The 24979-nt window shown below is 33.2% G+C and overlaps 1 protein-coding gene across 4 annotated transcripts in view; it reads right to left on the bottom strand.

Moving 5' to 3' along the window:
• The window catches only part of LOC108971140 (sodium-dependent neutral amino acid transporter B(0)AT3), a 51851-nt gene extending 27322 nt beyond the window's left edge, over window positions 1-24529 (bottom strand). For 3 of the 4 annotated variants that reach the window (XM_018937001.1, XM_018937004.1, XM_018937003.1), the window contains exons 1-2: window positions 24372-24529; window positions 11595-11904 (exon numbers count right to left, since the gene is read on the bottom strand). In XM_018937001.1, the coding sequence (XP_018792546.1) occupies window positions 11595-11865 (271 nt within the window). In that variant the 5' untranslated portion in view covers window positions 11866-11904; window positions 24372-24529. Of the gene's footprint in view, window positions 1-11594; window positions 11905-24060; window positions 24124-24371 lie in introns of those variants that run through there. The other variant, XM_018937002.1, reaches the window with a different exon arrangement.
• Window positions 24530-24979: the final 450 nt, after the last annotated feature.

Raw genomic sequence — 24979 nt, 5'->3', positions numbered from 1 at the left:
TATCTATCCCATCCCGCACGTGTTGTGGTCGATCGTAACGTTGCGAGATAGGCAGCCTGTTTTCTTTCCACTGTTTTCTTTCCATTTTAGGTACTTAAAATTTTAGCCTATGCCAAGCTCCATACAAAAAAGTTCGAAGTTTTTGCAAAAAGCGAATAATAACGCAATTATTTTTGCATAAAAACGATTTAAATCCGTTTAAAGTTGTTTGATTTGTTAATTTTATTGTATTTATCTATTTTTAGAAATTATTGGACCTAAAGGTTTAATTTGTTGCAGATTTTATTGATTTACAAAAATTTGAAGTTGAAGTTTTCAACTGTCTTTTGGACACTACATTAATTTCAGTCAATGAAAGGTTCGAACAGTTAAATGAGTACTCGGAATCTTGGTCTTTTTTGTACAATATTAAACAGATTCCAGAAAATCCCAACCTTCTTAAGCTCTCTAGTGATCTCCAATTAAAATTAACTATAGACTCTAAATCAGAATTAGATGGTTGTATGTTGTATGATGAACTTGTAAGTCTGATATCCTTTTTGCCTGATCAAAATGTGGTTACTCACATTTTTGTATTAAATTTCATCAAATCTCATAAAAGAGTTCGCTGATAGAAAGGCAAGAAAAGTAAATTTTTATCAGTGTTTTTGTAATAAATATTTTTTTCTTTTAATAAACGGTTATTTCATTAAATGTTTTCCCTTTTTACGAATGGGTTTGAATTACAGTTGGAGGGTGCAGTAGAAATCTCGCCCAGGGCGCTGGTAGTGTTAAAACCGGCACTGCCTAAACCACTAAAGCTACAACAACCATATTTACTTAGCGCAAATGTTATAAGAACACCTACCGACAATGTGAAAAAATTAAATTGGAATATCCCGCTCACTCCTCATATAATGGAACTATTCAAAACAAAACTTAAACCAATAATCAGAGACATTAAATTTCACCACCAAGGGGGTGTTAGGGTTTAATGGGAGTCTGATGAAATCGGAAATATCACGACCGACCGACCGATTCCGACTAAATTTAAACATAGCATTATTCTCATATTCCTATGTCACAGTGCGAGAATGGGCGAAATCGAACTGCAATCATGCCAACAAAACAAGAAGTAATTAATATAACGGTATACAATTTTGCTTTAAGAATTCCCTTAAAATATGCCAACTTATCGAATATATTGAATCCAGTATCTATAGTATATCCGAAATATCGGTCAATGCGTGAGATATAGTACAACTGAAAATCAGAGAGAATCCATTCACGATAGTATTTCTGTGTATAAGAATGGGATGAATCGGGTCAATACTTCCCCGAGCCCCCATATAACTAATATAAATATTTTCGAACTTCCATGTGACTTAATACTGGATATATCGGGCAACATATGAGTTAGTTCAATAAAAATTACAGAACGTTTATTTTCGAAAGCTGGTCAGACAGTGAGTAAACAAAGAAATAGAATAAAAATAAATTTTTGCAAAGGCTACGAAAAACACATTTGGGTATGTAAAAACTAACTAAAATTTATACAGAAAAAGTTTGGGTTAATTTATATTAGACTATTTTTATAAACTTAAGTTACTGGATACCATAATTTCTAAATCTTTTAATAAAACGGATAAACTTAAAACTTACTATATTTAGCTAAGTTTTTTTGAATGATATTATTTGAAACCTCGCATAATAATATTTCATAAACGAATGTAACTTACCTTACATTTTTAATGTTTTCAAATAAATTTTTTATTAATTTCTGTAAAATTACTACTTTCGATGAATCAATGGTTTTATATGATGCATCGGATAACATCATTGTTTTGTTAATACATTGCATTGACATGTGACATATTGATAAAAGCAGAAACGCAGAACAGTAAATTCTGAGTGGTATGCAATCATTTGTTTGCCAGTTGTCTTTCACGAAATCAGGAGTACTTTTAGATTACTTTTGAGTAGTCAAAACATCGATTTGATGAGTCATCCTCCATGTAGTCCTGACTTGGCACCGAATTACCGTTCGCAAAAAATAAACTAAGAGATCAACGGTTTTCGATATCTGAAGAGACGTTTGATGTGTTTAAAAGGAATGTTTCGGAGATACCTCAATCTATGTTCAAACCCATGCAAAAGTGTATATATCTTAATGGAGAGTATTTCGAAAACCAATAAAACGATTTTCGATGATTTTTCTTTACTGCGGGCGCCAGTGATTGGAGAATCGAGTTCACCATCTCCTGGTGTTATGCTTTCACTGCCATTGAGAAGGCTGGAGAAGGTTCCCTCCATAATTATAGTATGTTCTAGGCATCAGTCATTAAATCACCTCTTTGGGTTCTACAAGTGCATGCTCCTATCTTACAACCTTCTTTTAGTCACCATCTTTTCGTAGATTTTTTGAGCATTAACTTTGTCGATCAGCTTGTCAAGCTCTTCATACTCACGCATTTCGGCTGGTCATTTTGTGTGGTCTGCAAATGCGTCTCGTTTACCTCTTTAACTCCACGATGGAAGAGCAGGACGATGTGACTAAAGATGCCTTCTATGAGCGCTTGGAGAGCACTTATGAGAGCTGCCCTTGCCACGATGTCCAAATCGTGCTTGGCGACTTTAACGCCAAGGTGAGCAAAGAAGGTATATTTGGAACAACAGTCGGTAAATTCAGCCACCATGATGAAACGTCCTCAAATAGGTGGCGGCTGATCGACTTCGCCGGGGACGAAATATGATTATCTGTAGTTCTCTAGAACTATTCCAGTGTAGGAAAATTCACAAACCTACCTGGCTGACTCCAGATCGAAAAGCCACCAACCAGATCGATTATGCTGTGACAAACGGAAGACACGTATCCAGTGTTTTAGACGCGTCTACGCTCCGAAGCCCCAATTTCTACTCCAACCACTATCTTGTTGCAACCAAGAAAAGCAAGGTGATGGTAAATTACAGTACTTAGTGTAGTTTACACTTCGGTTCAATACCTTAAATACACAAATTTTATAACCGGTATGAGCGGTTCGTGCTTTGTCTTAGTCCCCAAGTTTATCACCAAAATACAGCTCGTAAGCTTTTAACACAAGCGGAGTAAAAGTACGTTAGTCTACTGATCAATTTTGTAAAGCAAAATGATCGTAACATAAGCTGTTTACTTCAAACAAACTGGCAGAACCGGTCTGAACCGGATAAATCCCTGATCGTATGAAAATATGAGATATAATGAAATTTTATGTATTATAAAATCTCAAGCCGCAGGTTACAGAATATCTGTGGGTTATAGAAAATTTCTCTCTCAGAGTATCAAACTGCATTAGAAGCACATAAGCATTTTCATGTCACAAATTATGTGTCTACTAGTGTAATTTATATTTATAGTTCCTTAGAGATTTACCGATATATATACATACATATATGGTATAAAGCCACCTGGAAATTTTAAATCCTTATTGTGTAAATAATCAACCATAGGCACTGGGGTGATATCTTCGGCAGCGCCACACCTATTGTCCAATTTTGGTGAGGTATCAGTTAGCACTTTTAGTAGCCGTTATATGACTAGTGGTGGCGTTATAATCGTTATAATTTCATCTGAACAATTTTGGTAGTTTTAGCTTAATTAGTTTGGTATACTTCTCCCTAATGACATTGTTTGCATTAAAGTAACCCTGCAAGATGGAGGCAACAGATTCACAAACACATTGAAACATTTTCAATTGAATGGGAGAATGCGTAAGTAAGATAGAGAAAAGCTATCGACATTATAAACATATTGTAATATAAACTTCTTAAAGAAAGGAAAGACGAATACCCATTTTTTCAGGAAGAACAAAAAAGCGAAAAGTGCATACATATTCTTACTTTACTTTAAATAAATGCAGTTAAATAGTATACTATATATTTAATTCAAACAGTTCTGTTTTAGATTGTGCATTTGTGTGAAATATATAATGTGTGCATTATATCTACATATATACTAGAGGACCCGTCCAGGTTTTACTGTGGCTGATACGTAGGTAGTACAACTAATATCATATATATGATTTCTATTATTTAGATTATAACTATAAGTTAAGGAGATATCGCATTTTTGGTGAAGCAACTTGTGTTAGTTTATAAAAAAATTAATCAAAAAGAATTTCGTGCGTTAAGAAAGCATTGGTTTTTAGACGAAAATTGAATTTGGGCTGGGTACCAGTGAAATCAATCGAGTCGAGTCGACACTCAGCCTAGTGGACTGCATATTATGAAACGGTTCTCTTGCGTAGCAAGACAAAAAATCGGATGGCAAAGTTATGGCATCAGTGGCCGTGGTATACTATTCATCGAATGATTACTGAGCCAGTTTTAATTCATTGCACTGTGCATTTGGTTGAAGTTCTATTTCACTATTCACAATATTTAGCACTTCTATAATTTTTTTGGAAAGATCAGTTTGAAATATATGTATATACTTCATCGTTACCGTTTAAATATTATACTGCTCTGTGCAATGCTTCGAAAAGATTGCTGTATATCTCAAATTATAATAGACCTTTTTATCAACACTTCAGTTATGCGGCTATATTTTTATTCTAGATGGTTTGTTATGAATGCATTTGCGTCCTTCGCCCATAATCTAACAAAGTATCCGCAAAGCCTTGACGACACTTGTTGTGCATTCTTGTTCTCTCCAATAGTTAGCACGTATGAAAAAAATGTAATGGATACCCATAGATGTACTGAATCACCCAATTTATTACTTACGAACGAACAACACTGTCTACATTATGAAAACTTGCTATTGGTCTACAGATGTCGCCTTTTAAGGTTTGAATATTGGATACTGCGATGGTAGCGCAGTCTAACAGATCCAATTAAAACATTCCAAAATTACCAATTAATTAAAAATGACAAATTAGTTTCAAAAAACACTTGCCAGTTGATCAAATTGTGAATCTAAACCATTCCCGAATCTCCTTGAACACAGAAATAAAATGTCATCAAAATCGGTCCAGCTGTTTAGGATTAGTTCATTTACAAACACAGACGATTTTTATATATAAAGATACGTACCTGTGTAAATGTAAACAATTGTGCGGTTACAATTATAATTGGGAAAACATTTTACTACATTCACAAAATAAACCAGAAGAAGCAGGCACAAAGTAAGCTATTACGTGAATGCCGCGTCATAGTATCACCGGTGACTTGGACGAGCATTATGTGGAGCTGCTGCCCATGTCATCGGAAGAGCACGTGCGCTTCGTGGAAAACAAACTTTTATAAAAGGAAAGTACATATTCCATATGTACATATTAGTTTTAAGTTGTTATAAAAAAGTAATACTAGAATCTAACTTTTTATACAAATGTGAATTTTCAGAATTATAATATTTATACAGAAGTAAACTAATATATATCTCTATTTGAGACATTTTGAGGTAAAATCTCAATTTGTGACTAGTTACTGTTCACTAAATAGCCTCTAGCTTTAGTTTCAATATATTGCTTCAAATTTGAGACCTGGTAGTTAGCAGTTACAAAACCAAAAAGATCTGTTGTCTGCCATTTTGAAAATACTGAAAAGAGATCATCATAGATATTAATCGCTTGTCGTTTTTTTATATTTCGTAAGCAACTCAAACACGAAAAAGTAAAAAATAAATCCATTTTACATAAATTTCGTTAATTTTATGAAACAAAGTCAACATATATTTTTATTTTTATTTATAATTATGTTTTTTGACTATGTTATAGAAAATTTAATATTTGTTATCGACATATTTATTTTCATTCAAGTATAAAAACATCTCTGAATAATAAAATGTAATAGATTTTGTGACTGTCACTTACAGAATAGCAAAATCGCCTCAAGTCTCAAAAATTGTCTCTGACTTAAAATCTCAAATTTAGAGACTTGATACTCTATCACAGCACGGAATCGCACGGTTATTATATTTGATTTCAATAACAAATTGACACTTTCTGCCGAATGTAATAATAAAATACAAATAATTAGTTTAAGTAAATAAGAAATACAAATGGGTCTGGCAGTGAACGCGGGCAAGACCTCCTCCTRTCATCAAACAAACAGTCGTCGCACTTGCGACTTGGCACTCACGTCATTGTTGACAGTCATAGCTTTGAAGTTGTAGATAATGTCATCTATCTTGGAACCAGCAATGTCAGCATAGAAATCCAACGCAGGATAACTCTTGCCAACAGGTGCTACTTCGGACTGAGTAGGAAAAGATTTATGGTTTGCGCGTTGGCCACGGCGAATATCGCATCGCCGGCTACGCTGGCTAGATCATGTTGTCCGAAAACACTCCAGCTCTGAAAGTATTCGACGCAGTACCCGCCGGGGGAAGCAGAGGAAGAGGAAGACCTCCACTCCGTTGTAAGGACTGAGTGGAGAAGGACAGATATTTGGGAAAAAAATAATAAGAGATTTGCTAACCAATGTAGTATGTATTCTGTTAGAACAAGGCAGCTTGCGATATTACAACAACTAAATTTACACACTTTTAAAACCGTCAAGAAACTCTTCACACATTCTTTTTCTTATTCTCATTTTAAACAGAAACGGTAATTAACAGTTCTTTTAATTCGATTTTGATGAGTGGTGACCTTGCCACAAATATTTTAATCGTGACCAACTGCAGCTTTAAAATGCTTGGTTAAAGATTAACATTTGAGGTAGGTACAGTTGATTTTCTACAATCACCAATTGGGCAATTCTGTTGCGGAGTTGGTTGAAATGAAAAACTATTTATATTGTCATAAATCGCGATGTCAGACGAAGGATCTTTCTTCTTCGGTTACAATTATATGGAAAAAATGTTGCGAAATTTTAATTTTTTGTAAAAATATCTTCCAAATATTCAATTTTAAGTTTTTTTCCTTTATCCAAGTAAAGACTTTAAATTAAACTTTTTTTCACTTTAGATGATCCTGTAAAGACTTATCCTACCATTGCGGCCATATCTTTCTCCCAAAGGGTCACCGGAAATGTCGTCAGAATGGCCCAGTTTAAAATATTTATTTCCAAAAATTTCAGAATTTCTTTGTAAATAATGTAGGTTTGTAGCAATAAAAAATTTTAATAAAATATTGCATTTTTATGTGAGAAATAAATTGTTGAAAAAATAATGATTTTCCCCCGACAAAATCCATGTAACTCCATAAGCAAGAATGTGACTAAGCTATTCTACAGCATAAGTACACATCATGAGTTGCTCGAAGAAAACCAATGCTTTCTTTAGTCAATATGGAAAAGCGCTTCACATTCGCTTTAGCGGTATCCATCAATCGGTTGAGTATTGGGATGACGTCATATTTTATGACGAAACCAAAATGATGATGTATTATAACGTTGGTCCAAGCAGTGTAAGGCGTTAACTGCGCTTGAGCGCAAAGCATCATTTTTACAGTAAATTTTGGAAAACTATCAGTAATGATTTGGGGTTGCACCTCCAGCCGAGGGGTGAGAGTCCTAGCATTCACAGAACACTATGAATGTAAATTTTGGATACAAATCTTAAATCACGTGCAACGAAATTACGTTGTTTCTTAACAACCTAGAGCCAATATTTAAATTTTATCAGCACAATGATCCAATGATGTTATAGATATATTATATACGTGTCGGTCAATATAATAGCACCAGTTGCAAGTATCTGATTCGAGTGATGTAAAAATTTCAGCTATTTGTTATGTTATTTTTTTGTGTGTGTGCATTTGTTGTCAAACTTCGTACTGTTAATGAGTTATACAGATCTTTTGTCAACACTTCTCATTTCGTGCAGTCAATAAAATAGCACCAGTAGACTCTTTTTTATTTGTTTTGCAAAAATTTGTGGAAAAAAGTGAAAACGAAAAGTAATAAACATCTTTTTATATTTTTTCTATTAAATCGTGTAATAATTTACGAAAAATTGTATAGTTATGGGTCGCGGATAGCATTGTTCGCCCGAAAAATGTGAAGTAATAAAAAAATTAGCGTCCGAGGGTAAATCGTATTCCCAGATAAGGAATATGATAATAAATGCTGTAAGATATGAACAAAAAGTTGAATCCCGTAGTAGGAAGCGAGTTTTGTCACCCGTAATGGTAAAACATTTAGTAAGGACGACTAAAGCAAATCCCTTTATGACAGTTACGGAGCTCAAAAAAACATTGGATGTGTCGGCGAGCGTGGAAACTATTCACCGCAAGCTTCGAGACAACAGCCTGAATGCCTGTAGTCCTCGAAAAGTTCCGCTGCTTTCCTCTAAGCATATTGCTAAACGAATATCTTTTGCTAAAGCACATCTAAATTGGCCAAAGGAAAAGTGGAGAAATGTGCTATGGACTGACGAATCCAAAATTGTTCTTTTTGGTGGAAAGGGTTCCAGATGTTTTGTCCGTAGGCCACCGGACAGCGAATACAAGCATCAAAAACTATCAAACATGGAGGTCATAGTATTATGGTATGGGGTTGCTTCTCATATCAAGGTGTGGGTCCCATATATTGGATCAGAACCGTTATGGATTCATCGAAATGCCGCTGGTGTGGGTCTTCCAGCAAGACAATGACCCCAAACACACCAGCAAAACGGCAAAAAAAATGGTTCAACGATAACTCCATCAATGTAATGGAGTGGCCTGCACATTCCTTGGATTTGAACCCTATCGAAAATCTGTGGACCGACATAAAGAAGGTTGTATCTACAATAAAACCAACAACTGTTGAAGGGCTCTGGCTGGCTGTGCAGAAAATTTGGAGCTCCATAAAAGTTGAAAGATGCCAGCATTTAGTGGATTCCATGGGAAGACGTTGTGCCGCTGTAATAACAAACAAAGGGCACGCGACAAAGTACTGAAAATATGTAATTAATTTATCTATAAGATATCTCACTAAAATTTTTGATTTATTTTAAGAAAGACCATTATTTTTGTTAAAAATGCTATTATTTTGACTGTGCAGTTTTTAAGGCGTTTGTTTAAATTCATTAACATATTATAAACAGTTAAAAAAAACCAAATATTTTTTTTATGATAACGAACTATTAGCATCAAAGAATTTATTATTTTGTTATGAGTTCAATTGGCCCAAGAGTTAAAGAGATATAAACGGAGTCAGTATAAATTTATGCGTGGTGCTATTATATTGACCGCAGCGTACATATAATGCATAAAGAGCTCAATACTATGTTCGGACCGACAACGAAAACATGTTTTCGTGGCAAAAACTGGTTTTCGCAAAAAAACTTTTGTTTTCGTCCATGTAAATAAAATCTGTCAAACGAAAACACACAAACTATTTGAAAACTTACATTCCACTCATAATAATCGGTGCCTGCTCTAGTTTAATCGATGTTTTTGGAAGACATGTTTTGCCGGCCCTAAATTGTCACTTGATATTTGTTTACATTCCACATACAAATACAGCTGTCGCTTGATATTCTCATATGAGGGGGATTCTCTTGCTCTTGCAAAACCTTGCACCGTGCAGAAATTGCAGAATTTTCTCTTTGGTGCAACGGCATAACAACAAACACGCGCAGAAAATTGATTGCAATGGCTGTAAAATATTTCAGACCAAAAGCCATTTTTATTTTCCTGCCATCATATATCACTAGATTCTGCAATGGGTGCTCTCTTGGCTTTGCATGTTTCGGTAAAGGATTTTTGCATTTTGTGTCATCGTGCAATCTTGCAAGAGTAAGAGAATACCGCTTTTAATAGTTGTCAGTGAAATCTTATCGAAAACACACATTGTCGGTCCGAACGATTTGGATTCCACAACATACAAATGTGTTTTCAAAATGTTTTCAATGTCGGTCCGAACATAGTATAAGGTGTGCATTTAGCTCCTTTACAATTGTGGCAAGGTCATTGATATCACACAGCAGAGCTCTGACCTTAATCCCATTGAAAATTAGTGGATCCACCGAAGGAAAAAGGTGGCGAAAACGAACCCAAGAATCGCACAGCTCTGAAATCTGCCAAATGGCCTACCCAAATTGGTTCATCCAATGAAAAACGCCATCAACATGTAGTCAACGCTAAGGATCCCCCTTACCAAAAATTACAATTACCCGTAAGTAAACTTTTGAATAAAGTACAAGTTTAGTGATTTGTATATAGAATTTCTTGACATTGTCAAAAATGTATAAATTTATTTTTTGTTGTTTTTTTTTTTTTTTTTTTTTTTTTTTTTTTTTTTTTTGTTAAAATTTTTTTATTTTTTTTTTTTTTTTTTTTTTTTTTTTTTTTTTTTTGATATTAACTCATTACATATTGTTTAATTGACTTTCTTTAAACAATTTCTTAAAGCTTATCAAATTATATGATTTCTTTAATTAAAGGTGAAATTTTAAGTTATATTTTAGTATGTAAAGTGTTTCTTGACAGGCTGTAAATATTATTCAATATTTTCACGGTAACTAAGGATTTTGTTTTGGGCTCACTCTAATTGTTATATGTTCAAAATAGCTTCTGCTATCAAATATAGAGCCGAAATTAAATTTTCGTTTTAACATGAGTAAACTTATGAAAAGTGCTGCTACTTTATTTTTCATTATATGTGACATATATGATATATGTGCCATATATGATATATATGTATATATACAATAAATATATATATACTCAGTTAGTATATATATTTATAACTCAAGAACGTCTGAACCGATTTGGCTGAAAATTGGTGGTGAGGTAGCTTAGAACCAGGGTAAGGACATATGATACTTTTTATCTCTTTATGTTAAAATTCAATACAATTCATAAATGCAAAAATTATATTTAGAATCATAAGCATTTGTTCAAAATTCATGTAAGAACCATTTGAAAATTTCATTAAAAAAAAAATACAATATAAAAACAATAGAAAACCTCACAACTATATACATATATAAAGGAAAGTCGTGTTAGTTACACCATTTATAACTCAAGAATGGCTGAACAGATTTGGCTATAAAGACATACATATAATATGATACTTTCTATCTCTTTGTGTTAAAATTCATAGTCATACATAAGCATTTGTTCGAGATTCATGTAAAAATCATTTGAAAATTTTTGTGATTCAAAAATAGAAAGAAATAAGTAAAATTTTCATAATCATAAATGCTTAGTATATTGGTTATATTGATTGTGCTCCTGAACCCGGCAGTTTTTTAGAGCAAAAATGGCATTGCCATATTCGTCGTCAAGGCATTGCGGTTACTTTTCTAAATTATGTTCGAAGAACGCAAAAAAAAAACGCGATATTTAGCATAAAAATATAGCAGAATAATTTAAGTGTTGATAAAAAGGTTTATTATAATTTTAATTGCACAGAGCAATGTAATATTAAAACGGGAACGATGAAGTATGTATATGCGTACAGTTTAAAAATTATCCTTACCACTTGCATCCAAAAAGACTGATGTCATAACCTTGCCAGCCTCCAAAAAACAAATGGTTGATTAATTTTTTTGTAAAGTAGCACAAATGCTATATCTCCTTAACTAATAGCTATGATCTAACTAATATAAATCATATAGATGGTAGTAGTAATATTATCTATGTATCAGCCGCAGTAAAGCGTGGACGGATCCTCCAGTATATATTAAATGAATTTAATATACTTACCTCCACCATTCTGTTGGCACAAGTACGGAAATCGCCAAATATTTCCCAGACCAACAGAATACCCGATTATACTAAGGAAAAACTGCATTTTTCCAGACCATGCTGCACGATCGGGCTCGCCACCCGGTACTTCCACTGAGCTTACCGAATTTCGCTGAGAAGCAGTAAGAACAATTGTTACTCCATGAGTACCATCGCCCCGCGCTCGAGTATTTAATGGCGCCATTTCATGTCCATTTCTTGGAGCATCTACAATTTTGGTTGCAGCCATCAACAAAATACCGATAGTCTAGTATTTATTAATGCGATTCTACGGAATAATAAATCATCATAAATAAATGCACTTATAATGTTTGAGAAAATATGATGTTTACTATATATTCTGTATGGGTTACCAAATATTTTGCTCACTTGGTTGGATTTTGATTTATATGACAAAAACCTCAAATTTTACAAGCGATAACTGGAGTATAAATTAAGATATCGTAAAAAAATTTGATACAAATCATCCTAATATAATTGTTCCCGATTGCGATTGACTTTTCACTATACATACATTGTATTGTATACAAGTATTATTATGAGCTAAAAATAGTAAGACTTTTTAATTTAAATTTCGGGCGAAACCCCATTTGTTGCAATATTTTACAAATTTCACATCAAAATAATAATTTGTGATTTTATAATGAGTGAAATTATTCAACAAAGATGTTCCGTTAATATTTTTTAAAGCTCTCCGATGATAATTGTTTGGGGCAAACCATCAATAAGTGATACTATTTGAGTGTTATGCGACATTTCCGCGAAGCTATTCGAAACAAGTAAGAAACGGCTAAGTTCGGGTGCAACCGAACATTTTATACTCTTTCAAGAATCAATGGCAGGAAAATACTTTAATGTATAAAACCAATCATATAGAGTAAAGTCAGTCAGATGTTCAAAAATCCTGATGTTAGTTATATAGGGGCTAAGCCAAGTACTCACTTAAATTTATCTATTAGGGTTTTCACAAGTCTCATAAAGTTATAAGTTACAACGATTCGAAAACATAGCACTGAGAATTGTAAATGTGTAAACTCATTTTTGTATGAAATCCAGGAACAATTTTTTAAAACAAATCAAACCTATTTGACATACAGATATAACTTTATAAGAGAAGAATTATCCCTTACTTTTAGTTATATATTTCTGTTACATATTACACATTGATCCATATTTCGATGAAAAGTCAACTATAGGTTCCGGAGTCTAAATATACGTACCTACGGGCTTAAACAGTTTTCATTGGATTTAAACAATTTTAGGTCATCAGGTTTCACACACTAAAGACATTCGTGCTAAGTTTTATCCCGTTACATTAGTTGCTTCTTGATTTGTGTAATGGAAACTAAACGAATCAAGTGGAATTTAAAATTATGCTATGTGGGAAGTAGGCATGGTTGTTGTCCGATCTCACCTATTTTCACACTGTGATATAAGAAATGAGATTTCACCAAATAGTGGGCGGAGCCACGCTCATCATCCAATTTTCACCGGGCTCACATAAAGCTTTTTCTTACCATATCGGTGATGAAATTGAATGTTTCTGGCGTATTTAGCTTTTGCATTATCGCGCTTTCAGTAGTTTTTTAACAACGTTATTTGGAGAATGAGCGAGGTTATCCACCGATTGTTTGATTGAAGAATTGTATTCAGCAAATTTGCTTGTGTAGCTTAAGTGGTTTATGAGATTTGTACATTCAACATATTGGAAGGCGGGGCAACGCCAACGAAAAAGTTTTGCCCACAGGTGCCGATTTATATCTTAATTTAGTGCTTAGTTACGGAACTTTATATGTTTTCAAGTAATAGTGATTTGTGGCTAAGGCAGTGGTCCGATTACGCCCATCTACGATATTTTTTTGTACTAAGGAACCCACATACCAAGTTTCATCAAGATATCTCAATTTTACAGCTTACACGGACGGACAGATAGACAGTAAACCGGATTTCAACTTTCCTCGTCATCCTCATCATTTATATGCTACATATAATCCTATATTTATCTCGCTTAGTTTTAGGTGATACGTGCAATAAGTATTGATTATATCGGCATCTAACTTGAGTGAAATAAGTTTTGCTTAGCACTAAGATGATTTATATTTCTCTTAATCAGTTTAACTTTAAATAAGTCCAATAGATATAGTAATATAACATAATAATATTTTGGCTGTATAAAAAGAAATCAACTATATTTCAATAAGAAAACAAACTGAATTTACGAGTTGCATGAGTGATGGTTAAACAACCTCGAATGTAGTTCTTATGTTTCCCACTAAAAAGGTTATTGGTTCATGAATTGCTTTTTATACTGCAAGTACCACATAGTTTCATAACAGTTTTGGTTTACTAATGGTTGTTTGTAACATCAAAAACCTATTGAGACGGATATGGAATTATATATAATATCGAAGTAATTAAGCTGGCAATAAGGATTAAGTTCCGGATGTATGTTTATCGATCTGTCAATGCATAGCTTGGTATATTTGCTCGTTGGCATTATGGAAATGCTGGTTATGCGTTAAGTGAAAAATTATAACGTTATATTTAAGGAACAAATTATAATACAAAACCCCAATTAAGTAAGGACTATAAAAGTAGGGAAGGGCATATTGGGGTTAAAAACTATAAAATAGTGGACGTGTCACGCCCCCAAATAGGATTAATGTACCACTTTATAAACGAATTTCCCCTTCTAACATCAAAATGGCAGAAAGGAGAGTATAAGCTCTCTTTCGTTTCATATACATTTACTATATTTTGTAAATAAAGGGTAACTGAAGATATCGAAATTTTGCACGAGAAGGAAAATGTATATTATACATATATATGTATGTATACGTATAGTATATGAAGAAGATTCTCCATATACCGAATGAATCTCAGTATCAATGAATGGGATAATTAAAAAAGTCTGATAATAAAGGACCTTTGTCTCAACTTTTCGGTAAAAAAAAGTCAATAACTCTTATCTCAAATAAAGGATTTCGAAATTCGGAGTTTATTCCATACTGTATACAGAAAATAAAAAAATGTGTACAGGGAGATGGTTTGACTTTGAAGTGACTTTTCTTCGAAACTATTAAAACTATTGTTCACAAGTGGCAAAAAAGGCCGTTTTATCAGGTTTCGTAATGTAAATGACATTTATTTTAAAAATTCCAGTTTTCTTTAAAAAATCCAAAGTAACTTAATTTTCGAGGACAATAAAATATTGGCTTCTTTCATGGATTCCACTCTTTTATTCATAGAATACACCGAATCTTGTGTAAGTTCAGGAGAAATATTTACGCATATTTTTTGAAAAGCAGTCTTCCTTTTTATACTCCTGCAACCAGTTGCTACAAGTAAAATAGTTTTGTTCATCTAACGGTTGTACGTATCACCTAAAACTAAGCGGATAGATATAGGCTACTGAATACATATATAAATGATCAGGATTAAGAGACGTGCTGAAATCCCGTAACTGTATGTCTGTCCGTCCGTCCATCCGTGTAAGTTGTAAATTAATTAAAAATTAAGATGTCTTGATGAAACTTGATATGCTAGTTTCTTAATAAAAAAAATATTATGAGTTCGTAGATAGGCGTAATCGCACCACTGCCACACTGACAAAACGCCATTAACCGAAAAAGTATAAAGTGCCATAATTAAGCACTTGCTTAAGATATGAAACTGTAATTTGGCAAAAGGGATCGCGGTAGCAAGGTGTACTTGTGGGCAGAAAATTTTAAAAGAGCGGGCGTGACCTCGCCCTCTAATAAATTTAATGTACATATCTCCTGAACAACTATTGCTACTACAATCAAATTTGCGCTGCGGAAATATTATAAGAACTTCTACCGACAGTGTGAAAATGGATGAAATCGGAAGATGACCTCGTTCACTCCCCATATAACGTTTCCATTCAAAACTACTAAACGCGCAATAAATCAATAACTAAACACGCCAAACACATTAGAATTTACTTCCGAGATGGTATGGTAAGGCTTTATTGCGGCTGGTGGGAAAATTGGACGATGGGTGTGGCACCGCTTACTCCTTAGTGAAATTACATATCTCGGGACCCTGAGGGACTCGGGGATTGCAATTCAAAGTGAATTCAATAGTAATTCTGTGTATCCTAAATGTATTGAATCGGGTCAATACTTCCCTGAGCCTCCATATACCTAATATAATCTTCGAGCTCCCAGGTGACTTTATGCTAATATATCGGCCAATATTTGAATTATCTCATTGACATTTACAGAACATCTTTTACTCATAACAGTATATCTTTTTACATAAAATAAATACAAATAGCGAAAACTTAACCTATCCCTCACATAACTATTACACGAATCTACAAAAAAAAAATGTCGTTCCTGGTCCTAAAGTTTATTTTATGATTTTTTGATAAATTATTAACAAAAACGAGAAGAAAATACATCTTTTTCGTATTAAGTTTACTTTTGTAAATAATACTCTTTTTTTCTGATCTTTTGTACAAGTCAAGAGTAACTTAAGATGTCGTCGCGAAAATGTAAAATGATTTGCATTTTGTTATATATGTGGGCAATTTCTTAAAGTTCGAGATGTAAAATATGAATATACACTTGAGTATTCTGTGCTCCAGTTTCACACGACCTGAACCTGAGCCACCAAAAAAATTTTCGAAAAAAAGTGGCTCATCTCTTAGTTCTCAAAAAAGTAATTCCGATCTGGTATCGGTAAAAACTCCTTTTCAGAACAAGCAAAACATTATTTTGTCACTAAGGGAGATTTCAATGATTTGATTACAGATTTAAATTTGGCAAAAATTAAAGCAGAATTTTTAGGCTCTCGCTAAACACAATTGCATTTGCTTGCGAGTATAACTGGCAGCTAATTGAAGATTTCAAAATGGTGGGATTTTTTATGGGACTTCAAAGCGGATATACAAAGTATCCGTGTTATTTGTGCTTATTGGATAGTAGAGCGGATGCTAAGCATTATACTCAACGGTCGTGGCCTGAAAGAACAGAATTTTGTATCGGAAAAGAAAACGTAAAAATTGAGCCAATTGTTGAAACAGAAAAGGTGTTAATATCGCGTGTGCACATTAAGCTAGGGTTGATGAAACAATTTAAAAAAAAACTGGATCAAATCTCAGAGGCTTTTGAATACTTAAAAAAATTTCCCGAAGTTATCCGAAGCAAAGGTTAAAGCTGGGGTTTTTGTTGGTCCGCATATCAGAAAGATTTTCGTCGATAAAAAATTTCCAACGTTGCTTTATCGTATTCAAAAAGCGATTTGAAACAGTTTCAAAGCACTCGTTTCTGGATTCTTAGGAAATAACAAAGCCGAAAACTACGAAAACCTAGTTGAAAATACGCTAAAAAAATTTGAGGCCATGGGCTGCAGAATGTCAATAGAAGTACATATGCTGAATGCTCAATTAGATAAATTCAAAACAACATAGGAGCGTATTCAGAAGAGCAAAGAGAACGTTTTCACCAGGAGCTTCGAACAACGTTATCAAGGCCAATACAATGAAAACATGATGGGATACTATATTTGGCGTTTATTAAGAGATAGTGCCTATGAACATAAAAGAAAAAGTAAAAGTAGTAACTTTTAAATTATTTTTTACTTTTTTGAAAGTTATTTTGGTAGTAAAACTTAATAAAACTAATAAAAATGTTTCTTTAAGTGATTCATTTTCAATTGAAAATTAAAACCACATATTTTCAAAAATATGGTTTAAGCGGTTTCCTAAATAAAAAATCAAAAATGGCGTATGGAAATTAACTGCTTAAGTTATTATCAAATTTTGTGTTGACCCGTGTTATCAGTATTTTCGAACTTTCGGACAGTTTCGAATTGTTTATTTAACATTATACGTATTATATAGGAGTACTACCCCAACTCCCATAAAATATGTATAATGATTTTCGTTTCACTAACAAATGTAATGCCGAATGCCTATATGTATGAGTTATATAGAGTATCTGTGTATATAAAATTGCTTAGATTCCGGGCGGTTTGACGGCTTTTATTCTTGCAAGTTACTCCCGAACTTAGTCTTTCTTACTTGTTGCTATTAACTTCACGCTTCAGTAGGATTAAGATATGAACTCTTTGGAGGATGTGGCATCACTTTCTTCACGTTTTTCAACATGCGTTCTTTAACCACTGAAGCAGAATGCTTCGTGTCGTTATTACAATATTTAATTATTTTTTATTATTTTTTACCGGTTAGCCTTCCTTACGCCATAAAAATCGACGACCCACAAAATCCCAAAAACCGATATCACTGTGGATATACTTTTTAAAATATAGCAAACGTTCCGCAAACCAACTCTTCGATAAGTGTGGATTTTTTGTGGTGTATACGCTCCAAAATCGGTAAAAGCAAAAAATTCCGATGACTCAGCTTCCTCCAAATCAGCGAATAATTTAGGGTGTTACTGAATTCCTCGAACTACTTTATTTTCAGGCTGGGCGTGCAACCTCTTTTCGGCGTTCTGCTACAATCAACTTCTCCCAGTCTACCATTATTTGACTACCAGAGTCTATAAATCTTGAAAGGGTTACTTATTCACCATTTATTAAATCGCACAAAGCAAATCCGTTTACAAAATAATACATTTGACCATACACAAAAATATTGTATCAGACAAAAATAACTATACCTATTTGGTAATTGCATTTAAATTGTTACCAAGGTAAGTGAACATTTTTTTTTTTGTGTCCGCTCAAAATAATATACATATGTATTTTAGTTTTTTGCAATCATTGACGTCAAAATTTATTTATCACGCACATTTTTTTAAAAAGCGAAAAATACTTAAGATTCTAATATTGTAACTCTGGTTTGCAGCTTAAGAGCTGAAATAGTTTAAGTAAAAAGTCCCTTCTAAGATAAAACATCTCTCTGCACAAGTCTTTTCAGGTAAATAATTTCAGAAAGTCTTTTCGTGATAATAATGTCTTGATGAAAGAAACATTTTTCCCAAATTTCAATAAAATGTCCCACATATTGATTGATATTTTCGGCAAAAAACCAGAAGCACTGGGGACCACATATTTGACGTCAGGGTTCTTGAAAATTTATAATCCGAATTTTTGGGCGTAAGATGAAAAACCTTGAGGGCTCTATTTCAGCAAAGTTTTATCCAGATACTTTGAATGGTTCTTGATTAGTATACTGGAAAGTGAAGGAATTTGACTTTGAATTCTGCAGGAATGTCAAGAAAATGTCATATACCGAATTCGGTTGATTTGGGTCTAGTAAATCCTATGGGTTTTCAGCGAAATGTACCAAACCCATTTCTCCTTTGAAACCATCTTTAAGCGGCGCTATATGGAGAGCGGCCGTGGTTATATTCCGATTTCGCCTATTTTCGTTCTATCGCAAAAAGTAATATAGCTTAAATGGTTTGGGAGATATATGCAATCAACCTATTACAACGCCCACTTTAAAAAATTTAAAACGCACAACAAGGAACACGTGTACGAAGTTTCATTAAGATATCTCACATTTTGTCCGAATTATAGATTGCACGGGCAGGCGGACAGACCTACAGTCATTCAGCTCGTCTCGTAATCCTAATCATTTATATACTACATACGCACACCGCTATAACTATCTCGATCAGTTTTATGCGGTACAAACAACCGTTACGTGAATAAAACAAACATGTAATAAGAGTACAAAAACGTAACGTATGCAGTGAATGTTAAATTTTTTTATTATTATTCCATATTTGTAAGTAGTAACAGCATTTATTAGAGATTTTATTAAAAAAGACGAATAGTAAATAATTAAAACGGTATTTGAAAAATCCTATCAGTACATGCTTATGAGGTATGTTTTACAAACACTGATTTTACCTTGCATGCACTGCCTGCGATTGTTTAATCAATATTCCCTGTATATGTTTAACGAAATCGAAAGGTTTTGGAAAAATTCGGGTGGAACCGAATATTATAATTAAAATTGTATATATATTATTAATTAAATTATTATAATTTATACAAATAAATATATATGTTGGAAAGGTCAAAAGCGGGGAAATACTTTCAGGTGTTGCAAAACTTTATGTTATACTAAAAAAAATTTGCGTAAAAATTCAATATTCGTTGTTCGACGAAATTGTGAATATTTTCCATTTATATTTGATAGTTACATATGAAATCATCAACCAGATGAAGGTCTGGACTGATTTCTTGGAAAAATGCTTCCCCGTAATTCAGTGACCTACTTCAGACATTACACAATATTGTAGCTAAACGTAATATCCAAATATAATCCAAACATTAATTTTGCAAAGATATCTTACTTGTTATTATTTTCGACGCAGTGGCAAATTATTTTCAGATACAGATGCTCTCTGAAATTCAATAACATATGTATGTATCTCGCAGATTAACTAATATTTTCGGTTTAACCGATTATCACCATTTCGATATCTTAATATAGCCGTATATATTTTCTAAAATGTATATAATATTCTAAAGTGAAAGAAAGATACGGAACTTAAAATTGTCATAACGGTAGATGTGTTGTAGTCTGATTTCGCATAATAAAGTCATAGTAATTCAATGCACAAAATTTGGTTGAAATTTGTCCAAGTTAGTTATTAAGACACTAAAAGCTCCGTCAGGATCGGGAAGGGCTTCTCCGAACCATTCGATACCAAATAAGGTTTCAGAAAAGGCGATTCTCTTTCGTGTGATTTGTTCAACCTACTTCTGTAGAAAATAATTCGAGCAGTAGAACTAAACAGAGAAGGTGCCATCTTCCAAAAGAGCATACAGCTGCTGGCGTACGCCGATGATGCTGATATCATTGGCCTAAACACCCGCGCCGTTAGTTCTGCTTTCTCCAGAAAGGATAAGATTTTGACATTGGTGAACGAGCGCACGAAGAAATATCTCCTGTTATCAAACAATAATCATAACTTTGAAGTCGTAGACTTTGACATTGGTGAACGAGCGCAAGAAGAAATATCTCCTGTTATCAAACAATAATCATAACTTTGAAGTCGTAGACTAACTGTCTACGTAGTCTAACTGCGTATGTCGCATTCGATGGAACGATGAGTTGTATGAGTTATACGACAACATTGGCATAGTTCAGCAAATTAAGAGACAGCGGCTACGTTGGCTGGGTTATGTTGTCCGAATGGACGAAAACACTCCAGCCCTGAAGGTATTCGATGCAGAGGAAGAGGAAGACCTCGTGGACCAGGTGGAGAAGGACATCGCTTGGAATCTCCAATTGGCGTCACGCTGCGAAAAGAAGAAACGATTGGTGCGATGTTGTTAAGTCGACTATAATCTCGTAAGCGGTGTCTACGCCAGTAAAGAAGACGAAGCAGTTACTGAAATACAGATGATTAGTGTAAAATTAAAGTTTTTTATCTTAATTTTTGGCTTAGCACTTTAAATTTTTTTAGCTTAGCGTCATTTCGTGGGTGCGACAGTTGGCAAAGAACACATGTACCAATGCTTCATTAGGATATCTATAGTAACGTTTACCCAAAAATTTCGCTTGAACGAACTGGCGGATAGACAGATTAGTCACTTGAATTTCAACTGGCCTGGTGATACTGATCATTTATATATAGCATATATCACGATTAGTATTAGATGTTACTAGCAACCGTTAGGTCAACAAAATTTTTACTCGTATACTTTGTAGCATTATTAGAAGATTTGATGAATGAAAGGCGAAGAATTCAACATTCATTGTTCGATGAAAGCCGATCATATATAGATAGACTTTAGTAAAATTTAGCACGCTATGTTCAGTTCGAAAAAACTTAGATAAAAACAATTCATAAATAACAAACAAATTCATAAATAAGGAATATAGTGAAAGCTCTATTAAATGGACGCCCTATTAAGCTTATACTTATTAAGTACAATCTATTAAGCGGACACCTCTATTACCTGGACAGAAAGACTGGTAATCAGATATTATCCAATCAGACTTAAATTCATAATTTTTTTTTAAATGAAATTTATTTCTATGAACATATTCTAAATTAAATCTCGAGTACAATCCGTTGGAATCTTATACCGATAAAAACATTTTCGCCTTTATTAGTAAATAAGGTGAGATACCGAACTCAATAATTAGATATAATATGTGTCATTCCAACCAAAGTCAAGACTGATTTCATTCATATTCACAACATAAAAGAATTAAAGGTAGATGGAAATTTAGAAATCATTATAGTGTTTGGATCTGGAATAAATGCATTTTATATTACAGAGGAACATGTTTCCATGTAAAATATAGAGATGGGGTAATTCGTTGACCAATTTTTCCTTTTTTTGCATTAAACTGTAATATATCCAAATTATAAGTTCACTTAATTTTGCTAAGCCAACCGAAATTTTTAAATTCGTTTATTATACACAAAAGCTTTCTGTGTTTCATTAAGACAACTCATCTATTTACCGATAAGTAAATCAATTTGAAGTTCGAAAATCTTTATTTGAGGTAAACGGAGCCTAAGGGAAATGTTTGCCACAAGGATGGAATGACAATAATATATTCTCAAATACTTATCTATATGTAAAACGACTGTTAGGTGAACAAAATTACTATTCTCCTTGGATATACACATATTCCAAGAGTATAAGAAGGGTTAGTTTGATGCCACTGAATATATTTGGAGAGCAATTTTTATTTTGTTGAGCAGGGCACCACTAAAATGGTCAATATATCTAACCTCAAATCTGGCTCTATACAAATCCATTCTCTTTGGGTGCTGTTCATTGCAAGAACACAAAACGTATTGATGGAGCACGAGCAACTCGGCTTCTTCAAACTTCTTAGGAAGAAGAAGAGACAAGTACTTTGTGGCCAAAAAATAACTTAACTATAATACTCGTATAGCCACTCTCAATATAAAAATTATTATTTAGTTTATACTTAACTTCAGTATTTCTATAAGTAATCCCACTATTTAACTTATTATACAACTTCGTCCTTCACACTTTAACAATTCTTTTCAGATATTATGACGAGTAACATTGATAATTTATTCCTCCCATTTTCCATAATTTCCCTGTACTAAACCAATTTCAGATTGATTCAGATTTACCTTGTTTGCATAGCAAAGTTTTTTTAGATGTATATGAATGTTGATTACATAAGAATGAGTTTTATAATTGTATATAATGCAAGATCGAGGAGTCATAACGGAGCAATGATTACGTTCATTTTCAGTGGAACTTATTTAAATTTGAAGAACAAAAGCTAAACAATTCGTCCACTGATTTCAATCAAAAGTGATGTTAAAAGTTGCCGCTATAATAGCTTAATTATTCAACAATATGGAAATATATTCAACTTTCCTTTTAAAAAATTCTCAATTTTGGACAAGGCCAAACACTTATTTTAACTTGGTTAAAGGTGAAAATATTTTGTACCTATTTCATTAAGCAAAATTCTTATTCTTATGAGTATTCAGCAATTGGTTATACTTATGGTAATAAATTACAGTAAATAATACAACAAATGTATCTATCGTTCGCAATGAACTAGGATCAATGAAGAGCATACCATATGTGTACTTTTGTATACGCCTCCTTATGCACGCGCCTTCATAAATACCACCCAGCAAGATTGTTTATAATATTTTTCAGTTATATAAAAAGAAAATTGATTTTTCTCTGATTTCAAGATGCCGTGTGTACAGCGTCACACATTACCACAGTCTTTGTATCATAACGTCACAACCTACCCTTCGGCATTTAGGGGATAGCAAGTAAGCTTCCCACCTCATCATGCATTTAACGTGACACCCACACAACCTCACATAATTCGTATTTGCTTAATCACAGAGCCATTGCCAGCCTCAACTGTATACGTCAATACCCAATGGCATCATTTACCCTAAAAACTGTCATCTACCCAGTTGTGGGCGCCGATAGTTGGGGAAGCGTCAATTTGATTTAACAGAAGTATTAATGTAGATGAATTTATTTGTATTTGGTCTTATTATTTGTTTTAATTTGAAGATTTTCTGATACATACTTGTAACTGCATATAAATAAGTAAATATATATCTAAAAGTATATAAAGAGTATGTATGTACATAAATATGTATGTATGTATGTATATATACATAGGTGCAAATTTATTTGCGTTCATATTTCTATACCTTTTTACATGTATGAAGAATTCATAAAGGAGCATTAAAATTTCAGTGATAAAGCAAATAATTAATATACCCAAAGTATTTCCAATTGTACAATTGCTTGTAGATACATATACAGATAAATATGCGTTAAGCATACCATATACATCTATTGCACAATATACACTTATGCAAACAATTTCACATATGAACACCGAAGTATATAATGCACTTTCATGCTCATATATATATGTACATACATATACATTCATGTACAATATGCATTGCAAGCAGTTTTCATAACCAACCGAAATATTTTTTTTAGCGTTTTCGCATGTTTCCAGACGTCAATATAAATTGCGGCGTAAATAAATATCATGCGCTTTCAATAGTTTATACTCATTGACTTGAGAAATACATGATTTATACCAAAAAAGAATTTACACAGATTTCTTTAATTTATTTGCACATAAAAATATTAGCCAGTAATTTTCAAAATTCTTTGAGATTTTTGTTTTTCAGTTGCACATGATTGTTTAATATTTAAATAATTTTAGTTTAATGAAATATAAAAGTCGCGATGCAGTTGTTTCCATAAAAATCTCATATGTGTATATACCTATGCTGTAGTTTAAACCCAATGTGTAGTCGTATATTTTCGCAACTATTTTAGATTTCAATGCCTTTTTGGAGATTTTGATTTCATAAATATGGAGCAAAGGAAAGTTACTTTCCATTAACCGTTTATTATCAATAATTACCCGCGATTCACGACTGTCTTTTAAAACTTTCCGTTGTAAACTGAATCGGAATAAAGGAAAAAAGCTATCACGCTGGTACTGTCATCAGAGTACGTTTCGTACACAGGTATGAACATATGTATACTACATATGTATATAAATTTTAGAATATTTATACATAAGTTTCAATGTTGATGTGAGTTTGCTTTCGAATGTGAGAAACTTACGCTCCCAAACGACGAAACGAGCTTCATGAAGCAGCTGTAGGGCCATGAGCGCCAGCTGCAGTGACGCGATGGCAAAAGTCCTTGCAAACAGCTTTGTGCCATTCTACTTGTGTATTGAATATTTTCCAAAAGCTTTTCGTGCCCAATACACACCCCTAAAAGATACACGTTCCAACAATATTCTAAAAATATTTTTGAAGACCATATACATATGTATGTGAATAAGTATTTATACGTACGTATGTATGTGTGTATTACCC

The sequence above is a fragment of the Bactrocera latifrons genome, unplaced genomic scaffold, assembly GCF_001853355.1.
Source record: "Bactrocera latifrons isolate USDA-ARS-PBARC rearing strain unplaced genomic scaffold, ASM185335v1 scaffold_327, whole genome shotgun sequence".
NCBI lineage: Eukaryota > Metazoa > Arthropoda > Insecta > Diptera > Tephritidae > Bactrocera > Bactrocera latifrons.
This window is presented reverse-complemented; position numbering and strand designations above follow the sequence as displayed.